This window comes from Oncorhynchus keta, chromosome 4 (assembly GCF_023373465.1).
Source record: "Oncorhynchus keta strain PuntledgeMale-10-30-2019 chromosome 4, Oket_V2, whole genome shotgun sequence".
Lineage (NCBI taxonomy): Eukaryota > Metazoa > Chordata > Actinopteri > Salmoniformes > Salmonidae > Oncorhynchus > Oncorhynchus keta.
Window position 1 is genome coordinate 73,534,185 of NC_068424.1, and position 20,547 is coordinate 73,554,731.

Consider the following 20,547-nt stretch of genomic DNA (forward strand, 5'->3'; position numbering starts at 1 on the left):
CAAAATAGGACAAACACCAAATTGAGAGTCTCCATGCAGTATTCAGCAAAAATATCCCCTGTGTACAACGTAAAACACCAAATAATGCATGCAGAGCCGAATTAGGACGATACCCGCTCATTATCAAAATCCAGTAAAGAACCATTAAATTCTACAACCACCCAAAAAGAAGCGATTCCCATAATATTTTTAGTCATATACACATATTTAGCAGATGTTATTGGTGGTGTAGTGAAATGCTTGTGTGACAAGAAGCTAGGGTTAGGGTCTATTCTGAGGTCAAATTCAATGAAAAAAGGAGTCAAGAGAAAACCTTTTCTATAATACAGATTCTATTTAGGAATCAATATCTTAAAACAAATCCTTCTTGGTTGGTAATGTAATTATCTAATTTAGCACCACTCTTGAATTACATGGCTAATTAATTTCATAAAACACATTCCAAAAGTGACACTTTTTTAAATATATATATATATATATATATATATATATATATATATTTTTTTACATATCCTATGTCGGTCAACGCATGTTTTCTTCCTCGTGACGTTGCAAGGACGTATCCGTAGTAACCTGTCCTGTCCAATGCGTGCGCCCCCTCAGAGGTGAAGAGTGTTCCAGTTCATACTGTAAACTGTCTTTGGTTCAAGGGTTGGTTTCGGTGACAGCGCTCCGCTCTATCGGGTTTTGAGAGCCTGGAATACGGGTTACTGAGGCGGAAAGCCGCGTTGTAGAGAGCCAAAATGATGAATATGTGGAAAGTCCGGGAATTGGTTGATAAAGCGTAAGTATTTTCACTATATCCGAGTTCAACACTCGAGTTTACCTGTTTGAGAGAGACACGTACCCAACACTTTGACGTCACGTAGCAGCAGGAAGCTAGTTAGCTTCAGTAGCAAGTTGTAGCAGTCAAAACACGGGACAAAATCTACTTTTTCGCCATTCGAATTTTTAACCATTTTAATCTTGTCTGGAAGTATCCGACGAGCGATTGATAACGCGTCTAGAAAGTTACGTTATCTGTTTTTATAAAGATGAGATGGCTGTTATCCAGCTAGCTAATTATCTAGCGTAACGACGTTAGAATGAAATAGTTTTTTTGCGCAGTTTCACAGTCAGTTTGTTGTTTAGTTAGCTTGCAAGCACATTTACTGAGCTAGGGAATTGGCCAGCTCAAAACCAAACGTATGCACTTACGTAAGGGGAAATCTTTCTGTAAACATGGGTACTATTAGTTGTGGCAAAGGCCTTGAATGCTAATTGGATGTATTCTGACAAGCCAACTTCCGGGTGTGAAAGTATCAAGCATAACAAACAGAACTTTTTGCTTTTCTCATGTCTCAGGTCTATCAAAACGGCCACATCTCAGTTGACATAACTATAATAAATTGCTGTATTTATATATAATGATATATATATATATATATATATATTTACAAAGTATAGGATGATCCAAGTAAGCCTAGAACACCTGCATATCTCACTCAAACGTCTGCCTAGCTACCTGTATACTTCTTAGTAAGCTAGCTATAGGCTAAATTCTAAAAACAATTACAATACATTTGACTGGAGTGTATGTTTGTTATGGGCCTCTTGCATTTGCAAAATGGAGGAGCTTTGCATGCAGAAACAGAAAGTTGGAGCCTAGATCACTATCCGTCACTCTCTGTTGATACAGTACGAGAGAGAGCACTGTAATGTGTAACTCTGTAATAAACAATTACTTGCTGAATGCAACTATAGATTGATTGGACAATCAATAGGCAATGTCACACTTCATACTGTTGCATTGTGAAGACATTGCTGTTGCTACATTATTAGCTAGAGTAGCTCGCCAGAGTTTGATTAAAAATAAAGTTCTCTGAGTGTGTCCCAAATGGCACAGTTTTCCCTAAATAGTCCACTGCTTTTGACCAGGACCCATAGGGAATAGGATGCCATTTAGGACAGAAACTAAGAGTGGATTGCATAGCACAGTTGTGTTGCATGGCATTCATGGGAATAAACCAGATTAGCCTAGACCTTGTACAGTCGCTGTCAGCGGAGATTGAAACTAAAGGCTTGAACGAATGGCTGAATGGTTCCACCTCTGAGCAAGAGCCACACCTGGTTTAGCCGGCTTATTGTTTTCTTTTGTCCTCCTCTCGTATAGTTTACTGTCCCTCACTGCTGAGTAATGACCTGAGATAGACCGTACAGCACACACACAGAGCTAGAGCTCTGGGAAGTAGTGGGAGAATGCAATCTCCACTTAAAAGCTTTAACAGCTGGTTTGGTGAGCTTTGGCAACAGCAGAAGCGCACAGTTCCTGTCCAAGAACACATTCCTGCAAAAAAGTAGAGAGAGAATGATTGAGACAACTTTTTAAGTGTTTCCAAAACAAGCACATATATTATTCCTCAATAATGATGGATCAGCTCCGAGAGGGATATTACCACCTATGGCTGCAAAAACACTGTTGAGGTGGCTTGTTATGCTTAACCAATATTAAATGCACTAAATCACAGATTGGGTACGTCATTGCGCACATGTTGTCACACATCATGAAATACATTAAGTCAACATTGCGTTATATAGGCCTATATTGGTCCATGTAGCCAATGTATATTGTATTGCAGTCATCTGTTTTCATTTGAATCATCATTTTTATCCTTCTCTTGTTTGTAAACATTGCAAATATTGTAGCAATGCTGTATTTGTAGTCAACTTCCTTCTGATCTTGATTCTACAGTGCCTTCAGAAAGTACTCCCACCTCTTGACTTTTTGTACCTTTTTTCCCTTTAAAATAGATACAATTTAGAAGTTGTGTCACTGGCCTAAACAAAATACCCTGCCCATAATGTCAAAGTGGAATTATTTTTTTATGTTCACAAACTAGTTTAACATAAATAGCTGAAATATCGTGAGCCAAAAAATATTCGACCCCTTTTGTTATAGTAAGCCTCAATAAGTTCATAACAAGTCTCACAATAAGTTGCATGGACATCTCTGTGTGCAATAATGGTGTTTAACATGGTTTTTGAATGACTACATCATCTCTGTACCCCACACATACAACTATCTGTAAGGTCCCTCAGTCAAGCAGTGAATTTCAAACACTGATTCAACCATAAAGACCAGTTAGGTTTTCAATGCCTCCAAAGAAGGTCACCTATTGTTACATTGGGAAACTGCTTAGGGATTTCACCATGAGGCTAATGGTGACTTTAAAACAGTTAGAGTTTAATGGCTATGATAGGAGAACATTGAGGATGGATCAACATTGTAGTTACTCCACAATACTAACCTAATTGACAGAGTGAAAAGAATTAAGTTTATTCCAGAACATGCATCCTGTTTGCAACAAGGCACAAAAGTAATACTGCAAAAAAAAATGGCAAAGCAATTAACTTTTTGTCCTGAATACGAAGTGTTATTTTTGGGTCAAATTCAATACCACACTCCATATTTTCTAGCATAGTGGTGGCTGCATCATGTTATGAGTATGCTTGTAATAGTTAAGGACTTGGGAGTTTTTCAAGATAAAAAATAAACGTAATGGAGCTAAGCACAGGCAAAATCATAGAGGAAAACCTGGTTCAGTCTGCTTTCCACCAGACGCTGGGAGATGAATTCACCTTTCAGCAGGGCAATAACCTAAAACACAAGGCCAAATCTACATTGGAGGTATAATTTTTTTATTTAACCTTTTTTTTTTTTTTTTTACTAGGCAGGTCAGTTAAGAACAAATTCTTATTTACAATGACGCCTACCCTGGCCAAACCCTGTAGTGACGCCTCTTGCACTGATCAAAAATCTAAACGCAACAATTTCAACGATTTTAGTGAGTTACAGTTCATAGAAGGAATTCAGTCAATTGAAATCAATGAATTAGGCCCAAATCTATTGATTTCACATGAATGGGCAGAGGTGCAGCCATGGGTGGGCCTGTGAGGGCATAGGCCCACCCACTGGGGAGCCAGGCCCAGCCAGTCAGAATTTGTTTTTCTCCACAGAAGGGCTTTATTACAGACTAAACTGCTCCTCAGTTTCCTCAGCTGTCTAGGTGGCTGGTCGCAGACGAACCCGCAGATGAATAAGCCAGTTTTGGAGGTTCTGGGCTGGCGTGGTTACACATGGTCTGCGGTTGTGAAGATGGTTGGACGTACTGCCAAATCATCTACAACGGCATTGGAGGCGTGGCGGTATATAGTAGAAAAATGTTCATTAAATTCTCTGCCAACAGCTCTGGTGGACATTTCTGCAGTCATCATGCCACTTGCAAGCTCCCTCAAAACGTAAGACATCTGTGGCATTGTGTTGTGACAAAACATTTGTGGCCTTTTATTGTCCCCAGCACAAGTTGCACCTTTGTAATGATACGCTTCTTGATATGACACATCTGTCAGGTGGCTAGATTATCTTGGCAAAGGACAAAAGCTCACTAACAGGGATGTAAACAAATTTGTGCACACATGTTTTGAGAAATAAGCTTTTTTGGGGTATGGAACATTTCTGGGATCTTTCATTTCAGCTCATGAAACATTGGACCAACACCTTACATGTTGCATTTATATTTTTGTTCAGTATAAATCAGCTTGAAAATCTATGTAAAGACTTGAAAATGGATTTAGCAATGAGCAACATCCAATTTGACAGAATTTTAAGACTTAAAAAAAGAACAATAATGGGCAAATATTGTACAATTAGGTGTGCAAAGCTCTTAGAGACTTACAGCTGTGAGTCTTTCTGGGTAATTCTAACAAGTATTGGCTCAGTGGTTTGAATTCTGGGTAAATCCCTAAGAGCTTTGAACACCTGGCTTGTGCAATATTCAATATTTCTGTATTTAATTTTCATTACATTTGCAAAACATTTCTAAAGATGTTTTCGCTGTCATTATGGGGTATTGTGTGTAGATGGGTGATATTTTTGTTGTTGAATCTAACCTAACAATTCCAAAACTACTACCTTATACACACAAGTGTAAAGGGATAAAGAATATGTACATAAAGATGTATGAATGAGTGATGGTACAGAACGGCATAGGCAAGATGCAGTAGATGGTATCGAGTACAGTATATACATATGAGATGAGTAATGTAGGGTATGTAAACATATTAAGTAGCATTGTTTAAAGTGGCTAGGGATATATTTTACATCAATTTCCATTATTAAAGTGGCTGGAGTTGAGTCAGTGTGTTGGCAGCAGCCACTCAATGTTAGCGGTGGCTGTTTAACAGTCTGATGGCCTTGAGATAGAAGCTGTTTTTCAGTCTCTCGGTCCCAGCTTTGATTCACCTGTACTGACCTCGCCTTCTGGATGATAGCGGGGTGAACAGGCAGTGGTTCGGGTGGTTGTTGTCCTTGATGATCTTTATGGCCTTCCTGTGACATCGGGTGGTGTAGGTGTCCTGGAGGGCAGGTAGTTTGCCCCCGGTGATGCGTTGTGCAGACCTCACTACCCTCTGGAGAGACTTCTGGTTCTGGGCGGAGCAGTTGCCGTACCAGGCGGTGATACAGCCCGACAGGATGCTCTCGATTGTGCATCTGTAGAAGTTTGTGAGTGCTTTTGGTGACAAGCCGAAATTTCTTCAGCCTCCTGAGGTTGAAGAGGCGCTGCTGCGCCTTCTTCACAACTCTGTCTGTGTGGGTGGACCAATTCAGTTTGCCAGTGATGTGTACGCCGAGGAGCTTAACTTACTACCCTCTCCACTACTGTCCCACGATGTGGATAGGGGGGTGCTCCCTCTGCTGTTTCCTGAAGTCCACAATCATCTCCTTAGTTTTGTTGACGTTGAGTGTGAGGTTATTTTCCTGACACCACACTCCGAGGGCCCTCACCTCCTCCCTGTAGGCCGTCTCGTCGTTGTTGGTAAATCAAGCCTACCACTGTAGTGTCGTCCGCAAACTTGATGATTGAGTTGGAGGCGTGCATGGCCACGCAGTCGTGGGTGAACAGGGAGTACAGGAGAGGGCTCAGAACGCACCCTTGTGGGGCCCCAGTGTTGAGGATGTTACCTATCCTCACCACCGGGGGCGGCCCTTCAGGAAGTCCAGTACCCAGTTGCACAGGGCGGGGTCGAGACCCAGGGTCTCAAGCTTGATGACGAGTTTGGAGGGTACTATGGTGTTAAATGTTTAGCTGTAGTCGATGAACAGCATAGGTATTCGCATAGGTATTCCTCTTGTCCAGATGGGTTAGGGCGGTGTGATTGAGGGTTAGGGCGGTTGAGATTGCGTCTTCTGTGGACCTATTTGGGCGGTAAGCAAATTGGAGTGGGTCTAGGGTGTCAGGTAGGGTGGAGGTGATATGGTCCTTGACTAGTCGCTCAAAGCACTTCATGATGACTGAAGTGAGTGCTACGGGCGGAAGTCGTTTAGCTCCGTTACCTTAGCTTTCTTGGGAACAGGGACAGTGGTGGCCCTCTTGAAGCATGTGGGAACAGCAGACTGGGAAAAATAATTGATTGAATATGTCCGTAAACACACCAGCCAGCTGGTCTGCTCATGCTCTGAGGATTCAGCTGGGGATACCGTCTGGGACTGCAGCCTTGCGAGGGTTAACACATTTAAATGTTTTACTCATGTCGGTTGCAGTAAAGGAGAGTCCGCCGGTTTTTGGTAGCGGGCTGTGTCAGTGGCACTGTATTGTCCTCAAAGCGGGCAAAAAAGTTATTTAGTCGGCCTGGGAGCATGACATCCTGGGCCGTGACTGGGTTGGTTTTCTTTTTGTAATCCGTGATTGACTGTAGACCCTGCCACATACCTCTTGTGTCTGAGCATTTGAATTGTGACTCTACTTTGTCTCTATGCTAACGCTCAGCTTGTTTGATTGCCTTGCGGAGGGAATAGCTACACTGTTTGTATTCGGTCATGTTTCCGGTCACCTTGCCCTGGTTAAAAGCAGTTGTTTGTGCTTTCCGTTTCACGCGAATGCTGCCATCAATCCACGGTTTCTGGTTTGGGAATGTTTTAATTGTTGCTATGGGAACGACATTGTCAAGGCACTTTTTAATGAACTCGCTCACCGAATCAGCGTATTCGTCAATGTTGTTGTTGGAAGCAATGCGGAACATGTCCCAGTCCAAGTCTTCAAAGCAGTCTTGAAGCGTGGAATCAGATTGGTCGGACCAGCGTTGAACGGACCTGAGCGCGGGAGCTTCTTGTTTTAGCTTCTTTCTGTAGGCAGGGAGCATCAACATGGAGTCGTGGTTAGCTTTTCCGAAAGGAGGGCGGGGGAGGGCCTTATATGCGTTGCGGAAGTTAGAATAGCAATGATCCAAGGCTTTACCAGCCCTGGTTGCGTAATCCATATGCTGATACAATTTAGGGAGTCTTGTTTTCAGATTAGCCTTGTTAAAATCCCCAGCTTCAATGAATGCAGCCTCAGGATATGTGGTTTCCAGTTTGCAAAGAGTCAAATGAAGTTTGTTCAGGGCCATCGATTTGTCTGCTTGGGGGGGAATATATGGGAGTTGTGCGCGATGTGCCTGTCTCCGGAGCAGAAGACTGCTTCGTTTGCCTCTTTTACGACGTCGTTGTTTTGGGTCGCAGGCTGGGATCCATTCTGTTGTCCTGGGTGGAAGGCAGAACACAGGATCCGCTTCGCGAAAGTCATATTCCTGGTCGTACTGATGGTGAGTTGATGTTGCTCTTATATTCAGTAGTTCCTCCCGACTGTATGTAATGAAACCTAAGATTACCTGGGGTACCAATGTAAGAAATAACACGTAAAATACTAAATACGGCATAGTTTCCTAGGAACGCGAAGCGAGGCGGCCATCTCTGTTGGCACCGGAAGTGTTATCTATCCCTCTATCCTATCATCTATGTATCTATCCCTCTATCCTATCATCTATGTATATATCCCTCTATCCTATCATCTATGTATATTACCCTCTATCATATCCTCCTATCATCTCTGTATCTATCCCTCTATCCTATCCTCCTATTCTCTATGTATCTATCCCTCTATCCTATCCACTATATATATTACCCTCTATCCTATCCTCCAATTCTCTATGTACTGTATCTATCCCTCTATCCTATCATCTATGTATCTAAAAAACAAAATACTGCATAGTTTCCTAGGAACGCGAAGCGAGGCGGCCATCTCTGTCGGCGCCGGAAGTCAATGGGTGTGAATACTTTCTGAAGACTGTATGTTTATAGCGGAGATCTTCTGTGGATAAAATACCTAACAGTGCACTTTGGCTGCTCTACGAGTGGTCAGGATTTTAAGAGCCACATTACTAATGAAGGCTCTGGGAAACACCTTGGAAACGAGGTGGGAAACGAGGGCCTCGAGATGTTGAGATGAGATGTAGAAATGTTGTGAGTGGGAAAACACCCATCAGAGTACAGCCATGTTCCACAAAGGCTGCTGAATGCTGGACTTGAATCAAGGGACTGGCAATCCTGTGTCGAAGTCTTGCCGGCAGTCACATGGAAAAATTGTTACAATATTAAATAAATAGGCCTAAAGACTTTATTTGTACTAGTTACAGGATGAAGGAAATTGGTGTGTGTATTGAAGACAGACGTGCAATGAAACGGAAGCCTTTGCCATATTGTGTGTCACAGATTACACACACAGATATATATATACACACACGATCAACGGCTTCCTTTTGATCAGGTTGATATGTGGGACAGAGGAAGCTAGCAAGTCTTCTGAGAAGAGAAAAGATAACTGTCTCGTCTAAATTTTAGGCTATATCACGTTAAGGTTTTTCACTACGTTTCAAAGCGCCATTTCCTGGTTGCTACAATTCTAATTGTCGGCCTAATTTTTGTTTGTGACAAAACAAGCAAGTGTAGTGCAGAGAATCATTGTACCATCTAAACCGCTGTGAAATATATTTTCCATAACCAAAAATATAGTACATTCAGCTGTTTTTGAAGCTGGTGTACAAAAGTAAAATACGCAAAAATGAAACTTGAGGGCGGGAAGCATAGAAATAGCGCCCATAGAACAGATCTACTGCTTCTTAGACTCGCATCTATAACATACATTTCTATGGGAATTTGTTCGGGTCGCTCCAGAAGTTACATCTCTCAGCTTTAAGAACTCATAGGCTATTTGAATTGCTCTTTGCACCAACTAGCTCTTTACTAACTTTGTAACTTTGACATTACAACAGTCACTCTCTGTCTTCTACAGTACTTTACACTACAAGCCTTCAGAAACACAGAGAGGGTGTGTCCTCTCTCATCTCCTCTCAGCTGTCTGTCTGACAGGGCCCAGTAAGAGGGGCCTTGTGGCCCAAAACATTGGCCTGCTTTGTCTTCAATTCCACTGCTCTGCTAAATCTATGCTTTGGGTAGAAGTTGTAGGCACAGATCTAAGATCAGCTTATCCTTTAAATCCAAACTTTGGCCATAAGGGATTGAAAAACTGACGGACCTCACTGCCTTCTGTGTCCTACTGCATGGGGTTATGTCTGACCAGAGAGCTGTGTCCTACTGCATGGGGTTACATCTGAACAGAGAGCTGTGTCCTACTGCATGGGGTTATAGCTGAGCTGTGTCCTACTGCATGGGGTTATGTCTGAACAGAGAGCTGTGTCCTACTGCATGGGGTTACGTCTGAACAGAGAGCTGTGTCCTACTGCATGGGGTTATGTCTGAACAGAGAGCTGTGTCCTACTGCATGGGGTTACGTCTGAACAGAGAGCTGTGTCCTACTGCATGGGGTTATGTCTGAACAGAGAGCTGTGTCCTACTGCATGGGGTTATAGCTGAGCTGAGTCCTACTGCATGGTGTTATAGCTGAGCTGAGTCTTACTGCATGGGGTTATGTCTGAACAGAGAGCTGAGTCCTACTGCATGGGGTTATGTCTGAACAGAGTGGAAGTCAGTAAAGTAGATAGATCATCCTTGGTCTGGTAACTGTAGCCTATGCTAGGCCTCGGCCGATGTGTTGAATATCAGTGCTCAATATATTCCTATTTCTCTGGTTTTCTTTCAGCCTGGCTAGATTCCCAGTTCTGATGCTTAGTGGGGAGGTTTTTCAGATCACCAATTCTTGCACAATATTTGTTTATGTGAGCTATATTTGAACTATAAATAAAGTTTGACTAGCTAAACGGCACTGTTTTGTTACCACGGTCTGGGAATAAGCAGACACAGTTCCCTGTTTAGCTTCCACATTTTATGCTAGCTCCTAGCCTTGACCTTAATAACTGTGATTATGCCTGCTTCTGTTTTTATTACTTTGCAGCTTGTCTGTATCTTTGAAACTGTATAAAACTACTCTTAAAGCAAGTCAATTACAGACTCTACATAGTAGCTCTGGGCCATGTGTAGCTCTGTAACTGACATCGATACTAGGTTGCTTGGGGGCACCCCACCCTTCATTTACCATGAAACAGCATAGCTTCTCTCACACTAACTCAAATCAAATCAAACTTTATTTTTCACATGCGCCGAATACAACAAGTGTAGACCTTATCGTGAAATGCTTACTTACAAGCCCTTTACCAACAGTCCAGTTCAAGAAAGAGTTATTATTAAAGAGTTAAATATTTGGCTAATTAACTAAAGTAAAAAATTATACAAAATAACAAAATCAAATAACTAGGCTATATGTAGGGGGTACCGGGTCCAATGTGCGGGGGTACAAGTTAGTCTAGGTAATTTGTACATGGAGGTAGGAGTGAAGTAATTATGAATAGATAATAAACAGCGAGTAGCAGCAGTGTACAAAACAAATGGGATGGGGGGCGGTCAATGTAAATAGTCTGATGGCCATTTTATTAATTGTTCAGCAGTCTTAGGGCTTGGTGGTGGTAAGCTGTTGAGGAGCCTTTTGGTCCTAGACTTGGTGCTCCGGTACTGCTTGACGTGCGGTAGCAGAGAGAACAGTTTATGACTTGGGTGGTTGGAGTCTTTGACAATTCTTTGGGCTTTCCTTTGACACCATCTAGTATATATGTCCTGGATGGCAGGAAGCTTGGCCCTCGTGATGTACTGGGCCGTAGGGACTAACCTATATAGTGCCTTAGTCAGATGCCGAGCTGTTGTCCTACCACGCGGTGATGCAACCGGTCAGGATGCAACCTGCTCCACTGCAGCCCCATCAATGTTAATGGGGGCCTTTTCCTGTAGTTCACAATCATCTCCTTTGTCTTGCTCACATTGAGGGAGAGGTTGTTGTTCTGGCATCACAGTGGCAGGTCTCTGACCTCCTCCCTGTAGTCTGACTTATCGTTGTCAGTGATCAGGCCTAACACGATTGTGTCGTCAGCAAACTTAACCTTTCTAGTGTAGGTGGGACAGTAGCGTCCCACCTGGCCAACATACAGTGAAATTGCAGAGCGCCAAATTCAAAAATACAAAATTCAAATATTTATCTTTTTTGAAAATATGTTATTATACATCAAAATAAAGCTTAACTTCTTGTTAATCCAGCCGCCATGTCAGATTTCAAAAAGGCTTTACGGCGAAAGCAAACCATGCGGTTTTCTGAGGACAGCGTCCCGCATACAAAAACATGAAAAACATTTTTCAACCAGGCAGGTGCGACACAAAAGTAAGAAATAGCGCTATAAAAAAATGCCTTACCTTTGATCTTCTTTTGTTGGCACTCCAAAAGGTCCCAGTTACATCACAAATGGGCCTTTTGTTCGATAATGTCCTTCTTTATATCCATTAAAAACCCCATAAAAACTCGCTTCAGTCAATAATCCACCCATTTTCACTATATCAAAATGAATCCCAATCTTTACTAATAAACTTTTCCAAACAAGTCAAACAACTTTATAATCAAACCTTAGGTACCCAAATACGTACATAAATGATAACATTTTAAGACGGAGAATCGTTATTGTCTTTACCAGAGAAAAATAATAAAGAAGGCGCTTTCTTCCAGGCGCTTGGAAACACTACAGCCAAAATGGGAGCCACCCAGAAAAAGTACAATTTCTGGGTCATTTTTCCAAAAAACAGCCTGAAACTTTCTAAAGACTGTTGAAGCCCTAGGAACTGCAATCTGGGAGGCCTTGGCCTTATTATTAAAGTAATAGCCATTGAGAAAAGTGGTAAGCTGAACATTTTTTGGGGGGGATGGTTTGTCCTTGGGGTTTCCCCTGCCATATCAGTTCTGTTATACTCAGACATTATTTTAACAGTTTTAGATACTGTGGAGTGTTTTCTATCCAAATCTACCAATTATATGCATATCCTAGCTTCTGGACCTGAGTAACAGGCAGTTTACTTTGGGCACGCTTTTCATCCGGATGTCAAAATACTGCCCCCTACCCCAGAGAGGTTAATGATGGTATTGGAGTCGTGTTTGTCCATGCAGTCGTGAGTGAACAGGGAGTACAGGAGGGTACTAAGTACACACCCCTGAGGGGCCCCAGTGTTGAGGATCAGCGTGGCAGATGTGTTGTTGCCGACCCTTACCACCTGGGGATGGCCCGTCAGGAAGTCCAGGATCCAGTTGCAGAGGGAGGTGTTTAGTGCCAGGGTCCTTAGCTTAGTGATGAGCTTCGAGGGTACTATGGTGTTGAACACTGAGCTGTAGTCAATGAACAGAATTCTCACATAGGTGTTCCTTTTGTCCAGGTGGGAAAGGGCGGTGTGGAGTGCGATTGAGATTGCATCATCAGTGGATCTGTTGGGGCAGTATGCAAATTGGCCTTGGGTATCTGGGAGGATGTTGTTGTGTGCCATGATCAGCCTTTCAAAGCACTTCATGGCTACTGATGTGAGTGCTACGGGGCAGTAATCATGTAGGCATGTTATCTACGCTTCCTTAGGAACAGATACTATGGTGGTCTGCTTGAAACATGTAGGTATTACAGACTCGGTCAGGGAGAGGTTGAAAATGTCAGTGAAGACACTTGCCAGTTGGTCTGCGCATGCTTTGAGTGCACGTCCTGGTAATCCGTCTGGCCCAGCGGCTTTGTGAAAGTTGACCTGTTAAACTTCTTAAGGTATAGGGGGCAGCATTTTCACTTTTGGATAAATAGCATGCCCAATTTCAACATCCTGCTACTCATGCCAAGAATATAAGATATGCATATTATTAGTAGATTTGGATAGAAAACATTCTGAAGTTTCTAAAACTGTTTGAATCATGTCTGTGAGTATAACAGAACTTATGTAGCAGGCAAAACCCCGAGGGCTAAATCCAGACCTCCATGGGTTGATAAATTTGATTTCCATTGATAGTTTTTGTGATTTTGTTGTCAGCACATTCAACTATGTAAAGACAAAAGTATTTAATAAGAATATTTCATTCATTCATTTGAGCAGTGTATATCTTACCTTTACCTCCCCCTGTAGAACCAATGTGGTGATGAACTACTCAGAGGTGGAGTCTAAAGTGAGGGAGGCCACCAACGATGACCCCTGGGGACCTTCAGGACAGCAGATGGCTGATATTTCCAGGTGGGGGCGCTGTTCACAACACACCCACACTACTTTACAGGAAAAATAGTTATTTAAATTAAATACCGTTCCCATGAAGCTAAACTCTATACCTCTTCCTCTCTCTGGCTCTCCCTCTCTCTTCCCACTGCCTCTCCTCCCTCTCTCTCTCTCTCTCTTTCTCCTCCCTCTCTCTCTGGCTCTCTGTTTGTGTCCTCTCTCCCTCTCCTCCCTCTCTCTCTGGCTCTCTGTTTGTGTCCTCTCCCTCTCCTCCCTCTCTCTCTGTCTCTCTCTGGCTCTCCCTCTCTCTTCCCACTGCCTCTCCTCCCTCTCTCTCTCTCTCTCTCTCTCTCTTTCTCCTCCCTCTCTCTCTGGCTCTCTGTTTGTGTCCTCTCTCCCTCCTCCCTCTCCCTCTCCTCCCTCTCTCTCTGTCTCTCTCTCTCTCTGGCTCTCCCTCTCTCTTCCCACTGCCTCTCCTCCCTCTCGCTCTCTCTTTCTCCTCCCTCTCTCTCTGGCTCTCTGTTTGTGCCCTCTCCCTCCTCCCTCTCTCCCTCTCCTCCCTCTCTCTCTGTCTCTCTCTCTCTCTGGCTCTCTGTGTCCTCTCTCGCTCTCTCTGTCTACCCCCCCCTCAGATGTACGTTTATGTATGAGCAGTTTCCAGAGGCGATGAACATGCTGTGGATCAGGATGCTCCGGGAGAACAAGAAGAATTGGAGAAGGGTCTACAAGGTCCGAGAGAAGCTATAACCTGTCATAAGCATGAAAGTTGCACACTATATACACAGAATGTACTAAACATTAGGAACACCTTCCTAATATTGAGCTGCAACCCCCTTTGCCATTAGAACAGGCTCAATTCATCAGGACATGGACTCTACAAGGTGTTGAAAGTGTTCCACAGGGATGCTGGTCCATGTTGACTCCAATGCTTCCTACAGTTGTGTCAAGTTGGCTGGATGTCCTTTGTGGACCATTGTTGATACACACAGGAAACTGTTGAGTGTGAAACCCAGCAGAGTTGCAGTTGTTGACACAAACCGGTGCGCCTGGCAGCTATTACCATAATCTGTTCAAAGGTGCTTAAATCTTTTGTCTTGCCCATTCAGCCTACAGTCCATGTCTCAGTTGTCTCAAGGCTTAAAAATCCTTCTTTAACCTGTATCCTCCCCTTCATCTCCACTGATTTGAATGGGATTTAACAAGTGACATCAATAAGCGATCATAGCTTTCAGCTGGTCAGTCTGTCATGGAAAGAACAGGTGTTCCTAATGATTTGTACACTCTGTGTATGCTTCCAACAATGTAATGGGTAGACCTTGGTTAGATTGGGAGCATATAGACTCTGACTTTCTTTCTTTCTAGGACCAAGACATAAGCCATAGCTATTCAACTCTCTAAACATGACATAGAGGGGTCATCATGAGAAGTTATAACAACAGTTTTCCATCTCTTCTCCCCAGTCTCTGCTGCTGTTGTCCCACCTCATCAGGAACGGTTCAGAGAGAGTTGTCACCAGCTCCAGAGAACACATCTACGACCTACGATCTCTGGAGAGCTACCACTTTGTAGGCAAGTACTCTGCTCTCTCTCTGTCTGCCGTCTCGCGCTCTCTCTCTGTCTGCCGTCTTGCGCTCTCTCTCTGTCTGCCGTCTTGCGCTCTCTCTCTGTCTGCCGTCTTGCGCTCTCTCTGTCTGCCGTCTCGCTCTCTCTCTGTCTGCCGTCTCGCTCGCTCTCTGTCTGCCGTCTCGCTCGCTCTCTGTCTGCCGTCTCGCTCGCTCTCTGTCTGCCGTCTCGCTCGCTCTCTGCCTGCCGTCTCGCTCGCTCTCTGTCTGCCGTCTCGCTCGCTCTCTGTCTGCCGTCTCGCTCGCTCTCTGTCTGCCGTCTCGCTCGCTCTCTGTCTGCCGTCTCGCTCGCTCTCTGTCTGCCGTCTCGCTCGCTCTCTGTCTGCCGTCTCGCTCGCTCTCTGTCTGCCGTCTCGCTCGCTCTCTGTCTGCCGTCTCGCTCGCTCTCTGTCTGCCGTCTCGCTCGCTCTCTGTCTGCCGTCTCGCTCGCTCTCTGTCTGCCGTCTCGCTCGCTCTCTGTCTGCCGTCTCGCTCGCTCTCTGTCTGCCGTCTCGCTCGCTCTCTGTCTGCCGTCTCGCTCGCTCTCTGTCTGCCGTCTCGCTCTCTCTCTGTCTGCCGTCTCGCTCGCTCTCTGTCTGCCGTCTCGCTCGCTCTCTGTCTGCCGTCTCGCTCGCTCTCTGTCTGCCGTCTCGCTCGCTCTCTGTCTGCCGTCTCGCTCGCTCTCTGTCTGCCGTCTCGCTCGCTCTCTGTCTGCCGTCTCGCTCGCTCTCTGTCTGCCGTCTCGCTCGCTCTCTGTCTGCCGTCTCGCTCGCTCTCTGTCTGCCGTCTCGCTCGCTCTCTGTCTGCCCGCTCGCTCGCTCTCTGTCTGCCGTCTCGCTCGCTCTCTGTCTGCCGTCTCGCTCGCTCTCTGTCTGCCGTCTCGCTCGCTCTCTCGTTGTCTCGCTCTCTCTCTCGTTGTCTCGCTCTCTCTCTGTCTGCCATCTCGCGCTCTCTCTCTGTCTGCCGTCTCGCTCTCTCGCTGTCTCGCTCTCTCTCGTTGTCTCGACTGTGGAGTAGAATCCATGTTAACTGTCTTAAGTACATCTCTGAGTGTTTTGTGATGAAGTGTTAGTTTAGAACCAGACAAAGGGGCCAGTGTTCAGTCAGTGTTGCAGCATTCATAAGCACTGCGTAAACCACAAGCAGCTCTACCACACACTGCTCTGCTCCAAAGCAGAGGTAAATCACTCCCCTCACCACCACGTAGGCTTGTGAACCCAGACTGACAGACTGTTTAACAAGGCTACTCACCACAACCACTGTACGTGTTTATTATTCACACTGCTGTGGACTTGTTCTGCATTTTGTCTTCTCAAAACATGTTCTCCCACCTGACATTCTGAATACACTGAGCCGCTTCCTACATTTTGATCTGCAGTCCTGTTGCAGTTTTAGAGTTCAGTGTTTTTCTGAAAAGGCACCTCTGTTTATAGGAGAATGGAACAACAGCTGTCTTGAGTCATAACACCAGCATGTCAATAACCTTCATCTCCCCTCATTTTTACTTGTTCCTCTCCCTCTGTGTAGATGAGAACGGTAAGGACCAGGGAGTGAACGTGCGTCAGAAGGTGAAGGAGATGGTGGATCTAATCCAGGATGATGATAGACTGAGAGAGGAGAGGAAGAAGGCAAAGAAGAACAAAGACAAATACATTGGCGTGTCCTCTGACAGTATGGGGGGAGGGTTCAGCAGATACAGTAAGTCCTCTGACAGTATGGGGGGAGGGTTCAGCAGATACAGTAAGTCCTCTGACAGTATGGGGGAGGGTTCAGCAGATACAGTAAGTCCTCTGACAGTATGGGGGAGGGTTCAGCAGATACAGTAAGTCCTCTGACAGTATGGGGAGGGTTCCTCTACAGTAAGTCCTCTGACAGTATGGGGGAGGGTTCAGCAGATACAGTAAGTCCTCTGACAGTATGGGGGAGGGTTCAGCAGATACAGTAAGTCCTCTGACAGTATGGGGGGGTTCAGGGTTCTGCAGATACAGTAAGTCCTCTGACAGTATGGGGGAGGGTTCAGCAGATACAGTAAGTCCTCTGACAGTATGGGGGAGGGTTCAGCAGATACAGTAAGTCCTCTGACAGTATGGGGGGGGTTCAGGTAAGTTCTGACAGTATGGGGGAGGGTTCAGTACAGTAAGTCCTCTGACAGTATGGGGGAGGGTTCAGCAGATACAGTAAGTCCTCTGACAGTATGGGGGAGGGTTCAGCAGATACAGTAAGTCCTCTGACAGTATGGGGGAGGGTTCAGCAGATACAGTAAGTCCTCTGACAGTATGGGGGAGGGTTCAGCAGATACAGTAAGTCCTCTGACAGTATGGGGGAGGGTTCAGCAGATACAGTAAGTCCTCTGACAGTATGGGGGAGGGTTCAGCAGATACAGTAAGTCCTCTGACAGTATGGGGGAGGGTTCAGCAGATACAGTAAGTCCTCTGACAGTATGGGGGAGGGTTCAGGTTCCTCTGACAGTATGGGGGAGGGTTCACAGATACAGTAAGTCCTCTGACAGTATGGGGGAGGGTTCAGCAGATACAGTAAGTCCTCTGACAGTATGGGGGAGGGTTCAGCAGATACAGTAAGTCCTCTGACAGTATGGGGGAGGGTTCAGCAGATACAGTAAGTCCTCTGACAGTATGGGGGAGGGTTCAGCAGATACAGTAAGTCCTCTGACAGTATGGGGGAGGGTTCAGCAGATACAGTAAGTCCTCTGACAGTATGGGGGAGGGTTCAGCAGATACAGTAAGTCCTCTGACAGTATGGGGGAGGGTTCAGCAGATACAGTAAGTCCTCTGACAGTATGGGGGAGGGTTCAGCAGATACAGTAAGTCCTCTGACAGTATGGGGGAGGGTTCAGCAGATACAGTGGGGGAAGTCCTCTGACAGTATGGGGGAGGGTTCAGCAGATACAGTAAGTCCTCTGACAGTATGGGGGAGGGTTCAGCAGATACAGTAAGTCCTCTGACAGTATGGGGGAGGGTTCAGCAGATACAGTAAGTCCTCTGACAGTATGGGGGAGGGTTCAGCAGATACAGTAAGTCCTCTGACAGTATGGGGGAGGGTTCAGCAGATACAGTAAGTCCTCTGACAGTATGGGGGAGGGTTCAGCAGATACAGTAAGTCCTCTGACAGTATGGGGGAGGGTTCAGCAGATACAGTAAGTCCTCTGACAGTATGGGGGGAGGGTTCAGCAGATACAGTAAGTCCTCTGACAGTATGGGGGGAGGGTTCAGCAGATACAGTAAGTCCTCTGACAGTATGGGGGGAGGGTTCAGCAGATACAGTAAGTCCTCTGACAGTATGGGGGAGGGTTCAGCAGATACAGTAAGTCCTCTGACAGTATGGGGGGAGGGTTCAGCAGATACAGTAAGTCCTCTGACAGTATGGGGGGAGGGTTCAGCAGATACAGTAAGTCCTCTGACAGTATGGGGGGGGGTTAAGTCCTCTGACAGTATACAGTAAGTCCTCTGACAGTATGGGGGAGGGTTCAGCAGATACAGTAAGTCCTCTGACAGTATGGGGGAGGGTTCAGCAGATACAGTAAGTCCTCTGACAGTATGGGGGAGGGTTCAGCAGATACAGTAAGTCCTCTGACAGTATGGGGGAGGGTTCAGCAGATACAGTAAGTCCTCTGACAGTATGGGGGAGGGTTCAGCAGATACAGTAAGTCCTCTGACAGTATGGGGGAGGGTTCAGCAGATACAGTAAGTCCTCTGACAGTATGGGGGAGGGTTCAGCAGATACAGTAAGTCCTCTGACAGTATGGGGGAGGGTTCAGCAGATACAGTAAGTCCTCTGACAGTATGGGGGAGGGTTCAGCAGATACAGTAAGTCCTCTGACAGTATGGGGGAGGGTTCAGCAGATACAGTAAGTCCTCTGACAGTATGGGGGAGGGTTCAGCAGATACAGTAAGTCCTCTGACAGTATGGGGGAGGGTTCAGCAGATACAGTAAGTCCTCTGACAGTATGGGGGAGGGTTCAGCAGATACAGTAAGTCCTCTGACAGTATGGGGGGGGTTCAGCAGATACAGTAAGTCCTCTGACAGTATGGGGGAGGGTTCAGCAGATACAGTAAGTCCTCTGACAGTATGGGGGAGGGTTCAGCAGATACAGTAAGTCCTCTGACAGTATGGGGGGAGGGTTCAGCAGATACAGTAAGTCCTCTGACAGTATGGGGGAGGGTTCAGCAGATACAGTAAGTCCTCTGACAGTATGGGGGAGGGTTCAGCAGATACAGTAAGTCCTCTGACAGTATGGGGGAGGGTTCAGCAGTCCTCTGACAGTATGGGGGGAGGGTTCAGCAGATACAGTAAGTCCTCTGACAGTATGGGGGGAGGGTTCAGCAGATACAGTAAGTCCTCTGACAGTATGGGGGAGGGTTCAGCAGATACAGTAAGTCCTCTGACAGTATGGGGGAGGGTTCAGCAGATACAGTAAGTCCTCTGACAGTATGGGGGAGGGTTCAGCAGATACAGTAAGTCCTCTGACAGTATGGGGGAGGGTTCAGCAGATACAGTAAGTCCTCTGACAGTATGGGGGAGGGTTCAGCAGATACAGTAAGTCCTCTGACAGTATGGGGGAGGGTTCAGCAGATACAGTAAGTCCTCTGACAGTATGGGGGAGGGTTCAGCAGATACAGTAAGTCCTCTGACAGTATGGGGGAGGGTTCAGCAGATACAGTAAGTCCTCTGACAGTATGGGGGAGGGTTCAGCAGATACAGTAAGTCCTCTGACAGTATGGGGGAGGGTTCAGCAGATACAGTAAGTCCTCTGACAGTATGGGGGAGGGTTCAGCAGATACAGTAAGTCCTCTGACAGTATGGGGGAGGGTTCAGCAGATACAGTAAGTCCTCTGACAGTATGGGGGGAGGGTTCAGCAGATACAGTAAGTCCTCTGACAGTATGGGGGAGGGTTCAGCAGATACAGTAAGTCCTCTGACAGTATGGGGGAGGTTCAGCAGATACAGTAAGTCCTCTGACAGTATGGGGGAGGGTTCAGCAGATACAGTAAGTCCTCTGACAGTATGGGGGAGGGTTCAGCAGATACAGTAAGTCCTCTGACAGTATGGGGGAGGGTTCAGCAGATACAGTAAGTCCTCTGACAGTATGGGGGAGGGTTCAGCAGATACAGTAAGTCCTCTGACAGTATGGGGGAGGGTTCAGCAGATACAGTAAGTCCTCTGACAGTATGGGGGAGGGTTCAGCAGATACAGTAAGTCCTCTGACAGTATGGGGGAGGGTTCAGCAGATACAGTAAGTCCTCTGACAGTATGGGGGAGGGTTCAGCAGATACAGTAAGTCCTCTGACAGTATGGGGGAGGGTTCAGCAGATACAGTAAGTCCTCTGACAGTATGGGGGAGGGTTCAGCAGATACAGTAAGTCCTCTGACAGTATGGGGGAGGGTTCAGCAGATACAGTAAGTCCTCTGACAGTATGGGGGAGGGTTCAGCAGATACAGTAAGTCCTCTGACAGTATGGGGGAGGGTTCAGCAGATACAGTAAGTCCTCTGACAGTATGGGGGAGGTTCAGCAGATACAGTAAGTCCTCTGACAGTATGGGGGAGGGTTCAGCAGATACAGTAAGTCC

General features: G+C 45.8%; 1 protein-coding gene across 3 annotated transcripts in view; it reads left to right on the top strand.

Moving 5' to 3' along the window:
* Positions 1 to 557: 557 nt before the first annotated feature.
* The window catches only part of LOC118384061 (clathrin interactor 1-like), a 45,247-nt gene continuing 25,257 nt past the window's right edge, over positions 558 to 20,547 (top strand). The window contains exons 1-6 of one of the 3 annotated variants that reach the window (XM_052515189.1): positions 559 to 784; positions 4,227 to 4,278; positions 13,277 to 13,381; positions 13,993 to 14,089; positions 14,821 to 14,929; positions 16,489 to 16,659. In XM_052515189.1, coding sequence (XP_052371149.1) covers positions 4,253 to 4,278; positions 13,277 to 13,381; positions 13,993 to 14,089; positions 14,821 to 14,929; positions 16,489 to 16,659 — 508 coding nt within the window. In that variant the 5' untranslated portion in view covers positions 559 to 784; positions 4,227 to 4,252. Of the gene's footprint in view, positions 785 to 4,226; positions 4,279 to 13,246; positions 13,382 to 13,992; positions 14,090 to 14,820; positions 14,930 to 16,488; positions 16,660 to 20,547 lie in introns of all 3 variants that reach the window. The other 2 variants (XM_052515167.1, XM_052515178.1) reach the window with 2 other exon arrangements.